At 38.6% G+C, this 17,680-nt stretch overlaps 1 protein-coding gene across 2 annotated transcripts; it reads left to right on the top strand.

Moving 5' to 3' along the window:
* Positions 1 to 16,926, top strand: SARAF (store-operated calcium entry associated regulatory factor). Of its 2 annotated transcripts, none has more exons than XM_039220967.1 (6): positions 1 to 261; positions 7,469 to 7,647; positions 10,344 to 10,761; positions 12,635 to 12,761; positions 13,442 to 13,536; positions 15,906 to 16,926. In XM_039220967.1, the coding sequence occupies exons 1-6, from the start codon at positions 159 to 161 to the stop codon at positions 15,929 to 15,931; spliced, it is 948 nt and encodes a 315-aa protein (XP_039076898.1). In that variant the 5' UTR covers positions 1 to 158; the 3' UTR covers positions 15,932 to 16,926. The 2 variants fall into 2 exon arrangements, with proteins under 2 accessions (XP_039076898.1, XP_039076889.1); XM_039220958.1 differs by having other exon boundaries at positions 2 to 261; positions 13,385 to 13,536.
* Positions 16,927 to 17,680: the final 754 nt, after the last annotated feature.

Raw genomic sequence — 17,680 nt, 5'->3', positions numbered from 1 at the left:
CAGTGACGTAACACTTGCGCACCGATCGTCGCTGCGGCTCTGCAGACAGACCTTCCCTTCGCCGCCGTCCCTGTCGTCGCGCAGCGGCGCGCGGACTTCCGCAGCTCCGATTCCGGCCTTTGAGCGCCTGGCAGCCGTCCGCTCTCTTCACCCGAGCCATGGCCGCAGCCGGCGGGCCGGAAGCTGCTGGACGCTCTCTCCTTCCCAGCCTCCTCTTGCTTCTGCTGATCACTGGCCCCGCCCTCGGCTGGAACGACCCTGGTGAGTGCCGTCCTCACCCGCCCCTTTATTTTGAAAGCAGCCAGCGCCCAGAGGCCCAACAGGCGACCATTTCCGTTCGCCGCCGCCTGGGCCTTTCTATCCTAGTTTCTCATTTCCATCTTCTTCCCTAGTCATCAGCGTCCTACCTGGCTTTTTTGCTTTTCCCAGAAGTCTTGCGGGACAAGTGAGGACAGTTGGGAAGTGGGCGGGGCGGGACGACTCTGTATATTTAAGGTCCTCTCTCTCCCTTCCCTGGACTCCGAGAATTTGTCTACCTTCTGCTTCCTCGGACGACAGCCCTCCTCCCTAAGACTAACTGGAAAGCTCCATTCTCCCCTGCTCATTTTTCTTTGTTGTCATGACTGTCTGATGTCATCTTGGCTGCCTGTTGTCATGGCTGCCTGTTGCTATGGCTGACAGTTGGCACAGCACCGGCAGTCTGTGAGTCACACTTAGTGGACAGGGATATAAACCTTGCAGGCAGGTTAGCAGAATCACAGACATGTGAGCAAAACTCATGCTTCTTATTCTGATCACTACAGTTAAGTTCATTTCGTTACGTCAGCTTTTCCCATTGTTTTTCACCGAACACTAGAATTTAAAAGACATTATTATTTTGTGTGTGTGATGGTACATGATGGCACATGTGTTATTAGAATTTCTAATTTCTATTAGAATTTTCTGAAGAATTTTTGTGGGATAAATAATATTCTGTGTAATATATACATAAACATAGATTTCCATTTAATGATGCGTGCTGTTAAATTGGAATTATGTAAGAAATAATTTTTAAACAGTTAAAGCATCGTTTTTGGTTTGGGGAATGAAGATGTTAAGGTATTTAAAGTTTCAATATTGCATTTGTGACTTGGGTGATAGGAAATGCCTGTTTCTTAAGCAACAGATTTATTTCTGTAATTTCCTATTTTATTCCTAAATGCTAAAATGAGAAAGAAGGTGCTTGACTTTGAGTAACTCATTTGAATGTGGATGTTTTATTAGTAATAAAAGCCAAGTTGGGTTTAAATGTCCATGTAATTTCCTTATGTATTCCTGGAAAGTTGTATATAAAGGTGACACTTTGGTCAGAATTACAATTTAAAAACCAGATTGAAACAGTTGAATCTTCAATTCTTAAGTAAAAAAAAGGAAGTTTACAGATGAAGAATCAGGGGAATTAAAAAAAAGGAACCAAATTTAAATTAATGGTGAACTGCTTCTTGGAAATCTTAGTCTCCGTTCTCTATAAACTATTGTTCTGGAACAAAAAGCACCAAAATATTTTGCAGAGTAAACACAATTGATATTTATAAATCCTAGTTTACCTTAAATTTATTTTGAGGAACTGTTTTATGACAGCATTTTACTGGGTTAAGTTTTATCAAGCCCTTTATTAAAGCAATAATCACTCCCGCATTTTGTATTAATTTTTTTTTGGCTTTGGATGTACTTACTTTGTCTTTAGCTAACATAGAGCAGTGATTTGTCTGGAAAAAAATTGTATACCCATTCTAAAGAGATTACCTAAGACTTTTCAAAATTCTTTATGGAATTATTTTATATTTAAGTCACTTTTCTGGGTGTTGGGAATATAGCAGTTAACAAAACTGAGTGTCTTGGGGCTCCTGGGTGGCACAGTTGGTTAAGTGTCCAACTTTGGCTCGGGATGATTTCATGGTTCCTGGGTTCGAGCCCCGCGTCTGGCTCTGTGCTAACAGCTAGCTCAGAGCCTGGAGCCTGCTTCAGATCTTGTGTCTCCCTCTCTCTCTCCCCTCCCCCGCTTGCTCTCTGTCTCTCAAAATAAAGACATAAAAAAATTTAACAAAACAAAACTGAGTGTCTTGACCCCAGGGAGTTTACATCTGTTGACAAGAAATAGACAGTAGAGAAACTGGTAAGTAGCATGTCATATGGTGAAAAGTGGATTGGACAATGATAACACAGGGGAAAGAAGGTAGAAGTGGGATTTTCAAAATATGCATTGGTCAGGGAAGAAGCCACTGTTAAGGTGACATTTGATCAGAAACCTGAAGGGAGAAGAAGCATAAATGACCTGCTATGAGTTGTATTTTCAAGGTGAATTCTGTCTGTTCTGTGGAGAACAGACTGTAGGGGGTCCAGGGAAGCTGGGAGGCCAGTGAAGAGGCTGCTGGTACAGTGAGTTTCAGGAGTAGTGATGGTTTGGCCAGGGGAGAGCAGTGGAGTTGGTGAGAGTGGTTGGATTCTTACCTATTTAGAAGGTGGAGCTGACATGATATTTTGATGGATTAGATGTAGGGGTGGGAGGAGAAGATGAGGTTTTTTGCCTGAGTGGCTAGGAGCGTGGACTTACCATTTCCTGAGATGTGGAAGATTGTGGGAGAAGCATGTTTGGGGGACTTTGGTTTTGTTCATCTTAAATTTGAGACCTGTAAGTGGATTTCGATTTGTGAGTCTGTGACCCTTGATGGGTATAACTAGTGGAGGATGGGTGTGAGCATTTTGTTCTTAGACCTTGTCTCAGTTCCGGCTGTTATAACAAAATACTATGATTGGGTGGCTTAACCAACAAGCATTTATTTCTTGTTTTCCGGAGGCTGGGAAGTTGAAGATCAGGGTTTGCAGAAGGCTGTTTTGTTGTTATGTCCTCACATGGCAGAGGAGAGAGCTCTGGTCTTTTCCTCTTCTTATAAGGATCTAATCCTATCATGAGGGGCTTCATCCTCAAGCCTTTATCTAAAACTAACACTTCCCAAAGGCCCTGCCTCCAAATATCATGACATTGGGATTAGGGCTTCAACATAGGAATTTTTAGTGCCACAAAACCTAGTGACCTTTAGGATGTCCAGGGAGGAAAGCTGCTGTAGGGTTATGGTAATAATACCTCATGTGTATATAGCTCCTTAAACATCTCAAAAATATTTATTGTACTTGATCATCTATTATGTATCAAGTACTTGGCTGGATAATTCTAGTAAATTATATCTAAGTTTCATAATCTATTTTAAGGTTGATAAATGTAAGCTTCAGGACCAGTTTTAAAGTTGATATTATCTTCTTAATTTTACAAGTGAGGAAATTTCTGTACAGATAAATTGACTTGGCCAAAGTCATATATAGTAAGTTGGTGATGGGAATTTAGTTCAGTGTCCTTTGCTTTATCTCAACCCTGCTACAATAATTTCAAGTTATTGTTATTCCTGTTACTTACTTTATTTTTAAAAATTTTTTATGTTATTTAGTTTAATAATGTCTTATGACTTTTTAAACAATTTTTAAGTGTTTTTATTTTAGAGAGAGAGCATGTGGAGTAGGGGAGAGGGGCCGAGGGAAAGAGAGAATCTCAAGCAAGCTCCATACTCAGCACAGAGCTTGACACAGGGTTTGATTCCACGACCCTGGGATCATGACCTGGGCCGAAATCAAGAGTTGGATGCTCAACTGCTTGGGCCACCCAGGTGCCCCACCTTATGACTTTTTAAACCATTGAATACTTTCATTGTTACAGTTTTTATGTATGAGGTGATAGTTTGGGGTTAATATAGCATATTTTATTTTAATATGATTCTTGGAAATTTTAGTCCATATGGAATTAAGTTTTTATATAGCTGTAGGTAGAGTTTCTTCTAGCTGCAGTAGTCAGTTATGTTGGTGTCATTTAAGGAAGGCTTTTTTTTTTTTTTACTAAATTAGAAAGCCCACTTTATCTTATATTGAATTCCCACATGTATCTGGATTTATTTCTAAAAAAAATTTTTTTTTTAATGTTTATTCAGTTTTGAGAGAGAGAGTGTGAGCAGGGGAGGGGCAGAGAGAGAGGGAGACACAGAGTCTGAAGCCGTTTCCAGGTTCTGAGCTGTCAGCACAGAGCCTGAGGCTAGGCTTGAACCCATGAACTGGGAGGTCGTGACCTGAGCTGAAGTTGGATGCTTAACCAACTTGAGCCACCCAGGCACCCCTGGGAATGATATTTTAAATTTTAATGGCAGGTAATCAATCTTTGTATATTCCTTGTTTCCTTTCAACTCCATATTTAAGGTTGAAATATTTCTATGTGATTTTAGGCATCATGACAGGCCACCACTAAATCCTTCAATATGCTCCTCCCCTTTTTTAAAAGGAACTTTTACCCGTAAGGTAAAAGTAACATTAACCCCTGACAAAATTAATATTAATTTCTTAATGTCAACTAATTATCTATCCCATATCAGATATCACATTTGTGCCTAATATGTCTAAACTGGTTGATTCATTCCAAGACCCAGTCCAGGTCTGTGCATCACCTTTGATTTTATTCTCCTTTAAGTCTGTTTAAATGTAGAAATCCTTTTTTTATGCTGTTGCTTTGCTGAAGGGCTTGGGCCTGTTGTCCTTTATTTGGAATATCCTACCTTCTGGATTGTTTTTTTTGTGGCATTGTTTTAGCTTACTTTTTTCCTTCCCTGTATTTCTTGGAGACTGAATGGTAAGTCCGAAGGATTGATAAAATTCATGTTAAATACTTTCAGGGATTACATCGTAGTGGATGGTATATCAGTTTGTTCTACCATTATTGATGCTAAGATTAACTAGTGGATTAAAAATGGTTTTATTTCTTCCTTGTGAAGTTATATTTTTCCAGAAAGCTCTCTGTGTAATGTTACTTAGCCCCATATCAATATCTGATCTCTTAATGATTTTAAAACACATAAATCCTTGTCTGAATCTGTTTCTTTAGGGGTTATAAAGTGATGATTTTTTTTCCAATTCTGTCATTTCATTTGCATTTATTAGCTGTCATTCTTCAGTAAAGTTGAGATTTCCATTATCACCTGAGGCTATTTCAGGTTATAGTTCCTGATAGAAAGTCAGAATAAAAATTTAATTTTTAATCTTTAATTGCCAATTTTCAGGAAAAAGGAGGTAGGTAGCAACTTTTAGTGAAAAATGCGTTTTTTGCATTCTTTTTGAGCATTATTATGGATTTTGGATTTTTATAGATCGAACATAACTTGATCAATTGCAGTCTTTATCTTGCTGCTCAGTCTTTTGCTTTTGGTGTCTTAAGATTTCCCCATACCAGGATCATAAACATTTTCTTTGAGTTTTGTACATTTTTGTTGTATGTTTTATGGTGTAAGTTTTAGCCATTGTGGATTAACTTTTGTCCATCGTATACAGTGATCAATTTTTCTAATCCTGTGCCGGTACTGTACTGTTTATGCTACTACAGATTTAATAATATATTTCAATATATATAGTTCAAATTTCCTTTCTTTGTTGTTACTGGTATTCAGCTGTCTTTTCATTATTGATTTTATATGTTAGTATATATTTTATGTTATTATATTTCTTTCTTTTAAGTTTATTTATTTTGAGAGAGCGAGCGAGCATGCACCAGTGGGGGAGGGGCAGAGAGCGAGGGAGAGAGAAATCCCAAGCAGACTCCGTACTGTCAGCAGGGAGCCAGACTCAGGGCTCTATTCCACTAACTGTGAGATAATGACCTGAGCAGAAATCAAGAGTTGGACACCCGACCAACTGAGCCACCAGGAGCCCTGTATCATTATATTTCTAATTTTATTGCATTTTGGTGAGAGAGTGGCTGATAAATTTCAGTTTAGTCGCATTTATTAAGTTCTTTTTTTGGTAAATCGGTATAAATGAGATCTGTATCTGCTGATATGAGGGAATGCCCATGATGTATGATGTATGATGTATGTATGTAAGTGGAAAAACCATGTGAAGAATAATGTGGACTCTACGTTTCATTTTTTTATAAAAAATAAACTAACAATCAAAACAACCCCTGTATCTGTGTCTGGGTAAGCAAGTAAAAAGTACTTACCAGATTGTTAATTTGGGTTATCACAGAAATGTAAAATTGGAGGAAGAGTGGGTTTCACTATATTAAAAAATTATGAAGTATATCATATATAAAGATGAATAAATAAAACATACATGAATAGTTTAAAGAAGAAAAACTGAACATCATTGTAGCCCCATTTAGTTAAGAGAAAGAAAAGAGAATTCTGCATAATCCTTTCTAGGCACATTTCCTTTCCTGGAGGTAGCTACTTTCCTGATTTTTTTTTTTTTAAATGTTTTATTTATTTCTAGGAGAGAGAGAGACAGCGTGAGCAGGGGAAGGTCAGAGAGAGAGGGAGTCACAGACTGAAACAGGCTCCAGGCTCTGAGCTGGCAGTCAGCACAGAGCCCGACGCGGGGCTCGAACCCACGAACCGCGAGATCATGACCTAAGCGAAAGTCGGACGCTTAACCGACTAAGCCACCCAGGCGCCCCACTTTCCTGATTTTTGAATGAATACTTTTTTTACTTCAGTTTTTCTACTCATGTATGGGGTAAGACCCTAAAAGTTTTTAAAAAACTGACTAGCTCATTTCTTAGCGGTGTAAAAAAAAAAAAAAAAAAAAAAAGGCCTATGGCTTCAGGTTTCCTGAGATTTTAAGCACCCTTTCTGGGGAAATCACTGGGGAAAGTCATGGGAAACATAGGACTTCCTATAATTAAGGTATCTGCCAAAGACTGTAATGGTCCGATTTTGAACATTGGACAGAAATATGGTCAGAAGGAGTAGGTTGCTTTAGATCTTTCACTTCTAAGCTTCCCATGGTCTATCTGTTGCACTTAGGAATAGGGTAAAACCAGCTGATCCCAGTTACCAGGACATGGTGGGGAAGAGAAGGAACTTCATCAGCTGGAGGCCAAGACAGACCAAATACGGATAAAAACCAAAGCAAGGTTCACCTGGACATTTCTTTCCTTAGGTTTGAAAGAGATGGTATGGTAGCAGCAGGGAATTTTGCTGGCAGCCCTCATATGTCTTTTGAGCAGTACTCTTCCAGTGTGGACTTGGTGTCCTCTGCCTGGCCGTGGTTGTCCTATTCCTGTCTTCATTCATCACTCTCCTTGGGATTCCCTTTGTCCCTTTGTATGCCATTACTTTTTCTTTAGTCCTCTGGTTTTTATGTCTTTCTCTTTGTTTTGTTTTTTTCTCTTGGTGGTGACTATCTTTCATTATCTTACTGAGAATTGATACCTGGGAGGTAAATATTTTGAAACCTTTCAGATGTCTGAAAATTTCACCTCTTGGTTGAGTGACAATCTAGAATTCTATACCTACTTACTTTTGGAAGGATTTTCTATGACAAGTGTTTTATTAGGATGACCTTTTCTGTGTTTGACAGGATATTTACTACCTGTTCGTCTGTGTTCTTCATGTTTCAGACAGAATATTATTGCGGGATGTAAAAGCCCTTACTCTCTACCACGACCGCTATACTACCTCCCGTAGGCTGGATCCGATTCCACAGTTGAAATGTGTTGGAGGCACAGCTGGATGTGATTCTTATACCCCAAAAGTCATACAGTGTCAGAACAAAGGTTGGGATGGTTATGATGTACAGGTAATATTCATTATGTTGATGGCAGTCTAGTTGGAACTAGTGTAGTTTTTTTATTCAATAAAGTGTTTATTGGGATATTATTCAGTGTTTTTGGGAAGTGCATGTAGAAAATCTCAAGTTAAATATATAAATAAAAATCACTTATTTTCTGGAAAGACATCCTCCAAAGAAAACTGATTTTAAAGCTTGGAAATACTCATTGTAATTTTCATGCCATAAATTTCTCCTGAGACATTAGTAAATTTTCAAAACTTTATATATTTGAGATGGGGGTAGAGAATCTCTGCTGGTTATCATTTTACTGTCATTCCTCAAAAAATACCAACCTACTTTTGGGAAATAATGTTAATATGATCAAGAATTGTAGACTGTTAGGAATGTAGAATGGTACAGGTGCTTTAGAAAACTGCCTGGCGGTTCTTCATGACATGGAGTTACCGAGTCATTCCACTTCTAGGTATATGCCCAAAAGAATTAAAAACATGTGTCCACACAAAAATGTGTGCATAAATGGTTGTAGCAGTGTTATATATAATAGCCAAAAAGTAGAAACATCCTAAATGTCCGTCTTTGATGAATGAGTAAAGAAAATGTGGTAGAGCCATACAATGGAATATTATTGAGCCATAAAAAAAAATGACATAGAGATACATGCTACACTATGTGTGAAAACATGATGCTAGGTGAAAGAAGCTAGTCACATATTGTCTGATTGCATTCATATGAAACATCCAAGATAGAGAAATCCATGGAGACAGGTTGGTAGTTGCTGAGGGCTGGGAAATTTGGGGAGGAAGTAAGGAGTGATTGCTAATGGAGATGAGATTTCTTTTTGCAGTGGTGAAAATATACTGAAATTGATTGTGGCAATGGTTGCACAACTACGAATACACTAAAAACCATCAAAATGGGTGAAGGTATGATATAGGAGTCATAGCTCAATAATGCTGGTATAAAAAAAATAGCATATCTGAAATTTGAGAGAGGAAGGTAATTTGGCCAAAAACTTACAGAAAGGCAGAACAAACCAGATCTATTTTAGCTTGTGTCTCTTTAAATGCAGCTAAAGAAGCATATTACCTATTTAGCTCAAAATATAATTATGGAATTTTTAAAAAAAATTTTTATGTTTTATTTCTGAGAGAGAGAGCGAGAGCAAGCGCATGAACAGGGGAGGGTCAGAGAGAGAGACAGAGAGTCTGAAACAGGCTCCAGGCTCTGAGTTAGCTGTCAGCACAGAGCCCGACGCAGGGCTCGAACCCACGAACTGTGAGATCATGACCTGAGCTGAAGTCGGACGCTTAACCGGCTGAGCCACCCAGGTGCCCCTAATTATGGAATTTAAACTAGGACTTTTTTTTAAGGGGGAAGTATTTGAGGCTAGTGTGAATTATTTTTGCATTTTTCTAAAGATCTTAAAATTTAAGAGACAGGTTGCCTGACTGTCTCAGTTGGTGGAGCATGTGATTCTTGATCTTGGGATTCTGAACACAGGCCCCACGATGGGCATTACTTAAAAAAAAAGTTTTTTAGTAGATTACTTACAGGATTGGATCCTGAAAAGTTAGTCCGTGCTATTATAACATTTTTATAGAAAGTTTCTGTTTTTTGTTTTAATTTTTTTTAATGTTTACATTTGAGAGAAACAGAGTTTGAGTTGGGCAGAGGCAGAGAGAGAGGCATAGAGTCTGAAGCAGGCTCCAGGCTCTGAGCTGTCAGCACAGAGCCTGACACATGGCTTGAATTCACGAATGGTGAGATCATGACCTGAGCCAAAGTTGGATGCTTAACTAACTGAGCCACCCAAGCTCCCCTGTGTGGAAAGTTTTTTCTACAAGGTTATGTACTATCTCTGATGCTATATGTAGTTACCAGATATTCATGTATGATGCTGATTTTTGAGACTTAACCTTTAAATAACTTTTTTATCTTATTTAAAAAAATTTTTAATGTTTTTTATTTCTGAGAGAGAGAGACAGCGTGAGCAGGGGAGGGTCAGAGAGAGAGGGAGGCACAGAAATCTGAAACGGTCTCTAAGCTCTGAGCTAGCTGTCAGCACATAGCCTGACACGGGACTCCAACCCACGAACTGTGAGATTATGACCTGAGCCGAAGTCGGACGCTTAACCGACTGAGCCACCCAGGTGCCCCTATTTTTAAAGTTTTTATTTATTTATTTTGAGAGGGAGAGAGAGGGAACGAACAGGGAAGGGGCAGAGAGAGAGAGAGAATCCCAAGCAGGCTCTCCATGGGGCTCCACATAGAATTTGAACCCACGAACTACAAGGTCATGACCTGAACTGAAATCAAGAGTTGGACACTTACCTGACTAAGCCACCCAGGTGTCCCAAGAACCTCTATTTTTAAAGTAAACATCTTGAATTACAGTAGCAAAGGTTGACATTTAAAATTTTGCTTAACAGTTATATAAATTGTGGAATGCTTAATATGTACAAAAGAATTCCTCATGTGTATGTGTAAGGAATAAGGAATAGTAATAAAACAAACACTCAGGTACCTCCAACCTACCTTTGAAGCCCTTAGGTTGCCTTCTCCCCAACACCGAAGTACTCATTGTTTTGAATTTTATCATTCCCCAGCTTCATTTTATATTGTTATGATAGCTGTATAACCCAAATAGTATTTATTTAAAAACATTTTGATTCTAATAATCTATTTCTGTTTTTTCTTCACAGTGGGAATGTAAGACTGATTTAGATATTGCATATAAATTTGGAAAAACTGTAGTGAGCTGTGAAGGCTATGAATCCTCCGAAGACCAGTATGTACTGAGAGGTTCCTGTGGCTTGGAGTATAACTTAGATTACACAGAACTTGGTCTGAAGAAATTGAGAGAGTCTGGAAAAAACTATGGCTTTAACTCTTTCTCTGATTATTATAACAAGCTGCACTCCTCAAATTCCTGTGGCATCAGTGGATTGATTACCATCGTAGTACTACTTGCTATTGCTTTTGGAGTTTATAAATTGTTTCTTAGTGATGGTCAGGATTCTCCTCCCCCGTATTCTGAGTATCCTCCATATTCCCATCATTATCAGAGATTCACCAACTCAGCAGGACCCCCTCCTGCAGGCTTTAAGTCTGACTTCACAGGTATGTTTCCCTAGGTAATGGCAATAAGTAAGGTCGATGTGAGGTAGTGAATCTTGTGCTGGTTTCTGAAATAGAAAATGGTGACATTGGGAGACCAAAACAGATTTGTCCTCTCATCTTTTCTTTTTCCAACTTCTTTTACCTATTTTTCTGTGTAAGGATAATTGTGACCACTATTTTAAGGTGGCAGGGTTAAGTTATAAATCATCTTAATCAGAAAAACTTGATCAGATTTGGCAATAAGCATTTACCTTGAAATCCATGTCATACCATACACAAAAATCTATTCATTAAATATAGATCTCAGCATAAAAGGTAAAACATAAGAAAATATTTGTCATGACCATGGGATGGGCAGAAATTGCTTTGGATACCAAAAGTTCCAGCCAAAAAGATAAGATGGATAAATTCGACTTTATTTAAATTGAGAATGTTTAGCCATCAAAGACAACATTAACAGAGTGAAAAGGCAAGCCACAGACTGGGAGAAAATATTTGTAAAACATTATTTTCAACACAGGGTGTGTATCTAGAATATGTAAAAAACTTTCCCACAAATCTAAGGAAAGACAGACAACCCAATTTTTAAAATGGACAGAGACTTGAATAGCCATTTTATAATAAAAGAAGATATCTAGATGTCCGGTAACAATATGAAAAGGTGCCTGACATCATTAGTCTTTAGGAAAATGCAGATTAAAACCACATTGAATTCATTATTAACCACCATAAGAGCTAATATTAAAAAGGCACAGTGCCAAGTAATGACAAGGATGGAATCCATTGAAACTTGATGGTAGGAGTTAAAATAGAAAACACTTGAGAAAACTGTCACTGTCTACTAGAATTAAACATTGGCCTCTCCTATGACCCAGCAGCTCCATTCCTTAATGCATATGTAAGAGAAATGCGTGTATTTGTACACAAAAAGATATGCATGGAATATTTATAATAGTTTTATTCACAACAGCCAAAAATTGGAAATAGAATGTCCATAAACAGAAGAATGGGACAAGTTGTGATTTTTTTTTTCACGCAATTTAATACTATAGATCGGTTTTAAAAAGCAAAACCAAAACCTGATGTGTGCATTGGGGGGTGGGGGGGGTTGATTCTCATAAACTTAATGATGTGCCAGACATGGAAGAGTACCTGATATATGATTATATTTAGAAGTTCAGGAATGGGTAAGACCAAAGTATAGTGAGAGAAGTTGGGGTAATGCTGATCTCCGTTGTGGGTGGTTATCTATTGGGAATTGTCATGAGGGAGCCTCCTGGGGTGCAAGAAATGTTTTGTTGATGTGGGTAGAGGTTACATGCACGGGGACATATGTACAAGTTTCTTATGCTGTACAAGTGAGATTAGGACACTTTATGTTATACTGATGTGTTATACTGAGTTATTAAAAAAAAAAAAACTTCATCTGAGCAGAAGGTACTTTTTTGGTCTAAGACCTGACTTCCCACTTGATACAAATATCTGGCTGCCTCCACTTGGATTCCTGCATTGGGCACCAAGGACAGCTATCATGTGATGCTTTCATAGATGTTCATAATGCCGAAAGGAAGGACCTCCGACAAGTGGGGTCATCTTGCAGTAGCTGATCCTGAGCAGGGCAAATGTGACTCTGCAGGAGGTAACCCCCCTCCCTTCTAAGATGCCTTTTTTTCATGTCTGTGGGAAAGGGACTTCTCAGTTATAAATCAGTATTTTGTGAATACACTATTTGACTACAGCTTGTTTACGAGTAGACGGCTGAGTATTAGCAATAGATAGTGCAGATGAAATAACTGAAATGTATTTTTTTTTTGGTGTTGTAGGCCATGTTTTGTTTGTATGAGGATATATAATGAATCATTTTTATTTCTAGGACCACATGGTGCAACTTCTGGTTTTGGCAGTGCTTTCACAGGACAAGGATACGGCAATTCAGGACCCGGGTTCTGGACTGGCTTGGGAACTGGAGGAATACTGGGGTATCTGTTTGGCAGCAATCGGTAGGTTTTGCATTGACCTTACTTGCACTTTAGTTCCACTTTTCTTTGGAAGCTTCTTTGTTTTGCTTGCAATTGGACTGGATTTGGTTTTGTTGAGGAAAATAAATTATGGTGACATTACCCTGTTAAATCAGTCTCTGCTGTATGGGCTTTCATCGATACTGTATATGTTATTTTCTTTCATTGTGTTTTTTCTTCCAATGTCGTCATCATGGATATTATGAGTTAGGAAAAAGACTGTCTTCTTAATGCCTGAGAAAATGAGAAGATAGGAAAGGGCATCGTGCTTGAGGAACAGTTAGCCGTCAGGTTTGGTAGGGGAATGGGGGACGCAAGGCTGGGCAGGGCTTGGAGCCAGATTTTGGGATGTCTTCAGTGTTATTGGTAGTTTAATTTTAGATTTTATCTGAGTGTGAGTTCTGAAAGAGTCTCCTTTCCTTGTCACTTCCCTGCCATGGCGATGACCATACAGTATCAGAAGAACAAAATAGTATCTATTTCATGTTATACTAGAACACTGAGGGAAAACACTTGATAAAGATTTTTTTTCTGAGAGTTTAGAAATAGGATATTTAAAACTGAAGTCACAAGAAAATTCCTGACACGCTTTTGTGTCTTCATAGAGCAGCAACACCCTTTTCTGACTCGTGGTATTACCCATCTCCTCCTCCATCCTCCAGCACATGGAACAGCCGCGCCTACTCACCACTTCGTGGAGCCTCAGGGAGCTATTCGGAGTATGCAGGCTCAGAGACGAGAACCAGAACAGCATCAGGTGAGAGCGAAAGCACAGAGTTTCTTATCATATGGCAGTAAAGTATAGAAATAGTTTTGGAACTTAAGAAGATAATTAACTGGGAGCACCTGGGTGGCTCAGTCAGTTAAGTGCCTGACTCTTGATTTCAGCTCAGGTCCTGATCTCGTGGTTTGTGAGTTTGAGCCCTGCATCGGGCTCTGCACTTATAGCACCGAGACTGCTTGAGATTCTGTCTTTCCCTCTCTCTCTGCTCTCGCACTGCCCCCTTCAATAAATAGGGGTGCCTGGGTGGCTCAGTCGGTTAAGCATCCGACTTCGGCTCAGGTCATGACCTCATGGTTCATGGGTTTGAGCCCCACGTCAGGCTCTGTGCTGACAACTTGGAGCCTGGAGCCTGTTTCAGATTCTGTGTCTCCCTCTCTCTCTGCCCTTGCCTGCTTGTGCTCTGTCTGTCTCTCTCTCAGAAATAAACAAACACTAAAAACAAATAAATAAACTTAAAAAATACATTAAAAATGATAATTAACTGTATATTGGTAATCATAGTTTTATTTAGCATACCCATTGGAAATATTAATAGCACAGTTAACTGAGGCAAAATATAGTTCAGATTCATTTTTTCCTCTCACTTCTAAACATTCTTTCACTTCCAGCATTAACCAACTGGGATTTGACCTTCAGCCTTCCTGAATATTGGTTTCTACATATGTTTAATTCTGTGACCTCTAGAGTTCTTCTTAAGCTCTAAAATGGAATTTTCTATTTATTGAATATTCAGCAGAACTCAAAAAAATATGTATTGATCTATACTTTAAATACTTGTCTAAAGTATGGTGGTAATGTTTATTCCTACTGTTAAGAGGAAATTTTGGAAAAAGTAAGGATATAATATAAAAAGTAAAAAAAAAAAACCACTATTTGTTTTTAAACATCCATCTAATTAGGAGACCATGGGAGGCAATGGGTCATGAAGTAGATTGCTGTGGAATGGATTTGTCTTCAGCAGGGGAAGTTCTAGAAGAGTGGTTAATTCTTGACATTGATAGAAAACTGTGTTTCTCATAGCACTGGTGTGAATTGGCATTACCTACTAAATTAACCAGGAGCATATACTCTAGACCCAGCGGTTTCACTCTCAGACAAACAGCAACGGAAGTGCACACATTCGTAAACTGAGAGATAAGTATGAGAATGCTCATAGCCTCTTTATTCCTTTTTTTTTTTTGGAGAAAGAGAGCATGTACACTCAAGAAGGGGAAGGTCAGAGAGAGAGGGAGAGAGAGAATCTTAAGCAGGCTCCGTGCCTAGTGTGGAGCTTGATCTCATGATTGTGAGATCATGATCTGAGCTGAAATCTGGTTGGATGCTTAACCAACTGAGCCACTCAGGCGCCCCACATCTTTACTCCTAATAGCCTCCAAGTGGAAGAAACCCACGTATCCAAGAGCAGTAAAGTATATGAATAAATGGAGTTATGGCCATATGATGGAATGCTGTGCAACAAGGAGAGGGAATAAATAGCTGTATGCAATAATGTGGATAGATCTACCAAATATAAAAAGAAAAGAAAGAAGTCGGACACAAAGGAATATATATAAATATGATTACAACATTCATAAATATATGTGTTTAAAAACAAGCAAAGCTAACCTATGGAGTTAGATGTCAAGGTAGTGGTTACTTTTGGGGAGAAAAAGGAGGAGGTAGTCATTGGGAGATTATATAAAAATATAGCTACATAGGACAAAACATGGTAATAGGATACTCATTCTCATTGGAAACAGAAATTGTAAAAAGACATAAATCTCAACTAGAAGTGTATGGGACTTATATGAAGAAAATCATTAAACATTAAATAACCTAAAGGAAAACCTGAAAGAACATGGACTTTCCAGATGGGAACACTTGTCATCTTACAACCTGTTAGCGCGTGTGCATGTACATGTGTGTGTGGGTAACGAAGTTAACATTTACCATTGAGAGCCTGAAACTTGCCCCCACATGGTTTCTTTTTGCCGCCGGAGATGTGACAGATGGCAGGGCTTGGCTGGCTCCGTTGGCTTCTCTGCCTTTTGGCTTAGACGTTGAGTATTGCCCATACCACATTGCCCTCATCACGGAAGCCATCTTTAGTTTCCTGTCTACAAGCGATTCGCAGCAGCATGTCTGAGTTTAATCAGCTCGATGCCCGGATGACTGGGAGGACTATTGTGCGGGGCAAAGCACCGTCTGCATAGCCTTGGTCCCCCCACTCCCTCCCTCCCGTCTCTCTCTCTTTCTCTCTCTCTCTCTCATTTGTTAACAATAGATGTATTACTGTTGTCATTTTATAAGCAATGCCAGTGCATTTTTGAAAACGAATATAAATTTTACTCTTCTCTTTTTAGGATATGGTGGTACCAGAAGACGATAAGAAAGTAAAAAGTGGAAGTCAAACATCGGATGCAAAATTTCTGACTTTTCATCAGTTTCTTAAAAAAAAAAGTGCTACCTGCTAACAACGGGGGAAAGGGGAATATGCAAAAGTTCTGTGGGTTTTTTGTCCTGTGATTACTTTTTGTGTTCTGTTACTTGAGACTAAGAGTTAATACATGAGAAAATGCTTATGTAGAGAATTATATGCCAGTGTAATATGTAGTTGTGTTTGATGGTTTCTGAAAGTGATGATTACTATGGAAAGCTGAAAATGTAGTTTCTAAAACCTGTGCTGCCATTAAGACTGAGGCTTTGTTACCATTAGACCTTGCGTACACAAAATGTCAATCTTACGTGGTTTTAGTGTATGAGTCATTACCTTATGAAAATGATAGTAATCTATTTGGTATTTACTGTTTGATGTTTGCTCTTCTTCAAATATTTAAACCAGGCTTTGGACTACCAATTACATTTATCTGTGTTCTGATCACTTTTGAGCTCAGGAGCTTTGAACCCTTCAGTGGTGGTGGGGTACTACTAAGTGAGAATGACCTTTTTTGGGAAAAGTAGAAAATAAATATCTAGAACGTTGTTGTGAATGATTGTGTGCCGATGAAAATGTTCGAAACTTCCATATTCATTTCTTGAGAAGTAAAGTTTAAATGTTTCAGCAAAGGTCTTTTAATAGCAGAAGCATGCCCTTCTCTGTGAATCTCCAGTGTTATAGCAGTCTGTTTCCGTCTTACATTAAAATGACAGGAAACATAAAAACAAAGGGTTTAATTCTTATTTTTTCTGCCAGCCTTGACACAAATTGGTGTTAACTTTTTGTATCCTTCTTCCCCAAGGAAAAGGGGTTCACACAGAAGCTGTCTCCCTGATTTCCCCTGGTAGTCTTGTCTTAGCCACCAGTCACTTGGTGTTTTCAAAAAAGGAATCAGAAATGGTGTAGAAGGAGGCCTCTGCTAAAAAATGGCTTAAAAAAAAAAAAAAGAAATCTGCAGGCCCCTTAGCTCTGAGAGATTACATCATTTGTCTCAGTTAAGTTCTGCAACCCAAGAGTCTCATTTTTACCTTTTAGGAACATTTAAAAACAAACCAGTGTTTATTCTTTAAAGTGTGATTTAGGGATTGGTCGAAAGGGTATTGTGAACAGCACTGCCCTTTCCTCTCATCAGTAAAACTTTATAGAAATCTTAATTCATGTCACAGAGGAAACAGTTTTTATTGAGGTAATTGCACTAAATCGTTACCCCATTTCCCCTTAGTAAAGGGAGATGGAATAAAAGGAAATCCAGCTTATTGCCTTTTTCTAAAATTAGTGTTTTGGGTTTTAATTTATTTTTTGCGACAGGGTTCGATAATCTTGAATTTAAGTCTGTTTTATTTGGATAACAAAGTGAAAAAAATTATTAATTTAAAACTGATCTGTGTATTAAATTTGCTTTTTTTTAACAAAGTGATTAAAAAAATTTTTTTAATGTTTATTTTTGAGAGAGAGAGACAGGATATGAGCAGGGGAGGGGAAGAGAGAGAGGGAGACACAGAATCTGAAGCAGGCTCCAGGCTCTGAACTGTCAGCACGGACCCCGATGCGGGGCTTGAACTCATGAGCTGTGAAATCATGACGTGAGCCGAAGTTGGATGCTTAACTGACTGAGCCACCCAGGTAACCCGATTTTTTTTTTTTTTTTAATTGAAATATAGTTGCCACACAATGTTATGTTAGCTTCAGGCCCAATTTCTA

The sequence above is a fragment of the Hyaena hyaena genome, unplaced genomic scaffold (assembly GCF_003009895.1).
Source record: "Hyaena hyaena isolate Hyena2069 unplaced genomic scaffold, ASM300989v1 scaffold_17, whole genome shotgun sequence".
In the NCBI taxonomy this organism is placed as follows: Eukaryota; Metazoa; Chordata; class Mammalia; order Carnivora; family Hyaenidae; genus Hyaena; species Hyaena hyaena.
The sequence above is the reverse complement of the archived record's forward strand: the minus strand, read 5'-3'. Positions and strand labels throughout refer to the sequence as shown.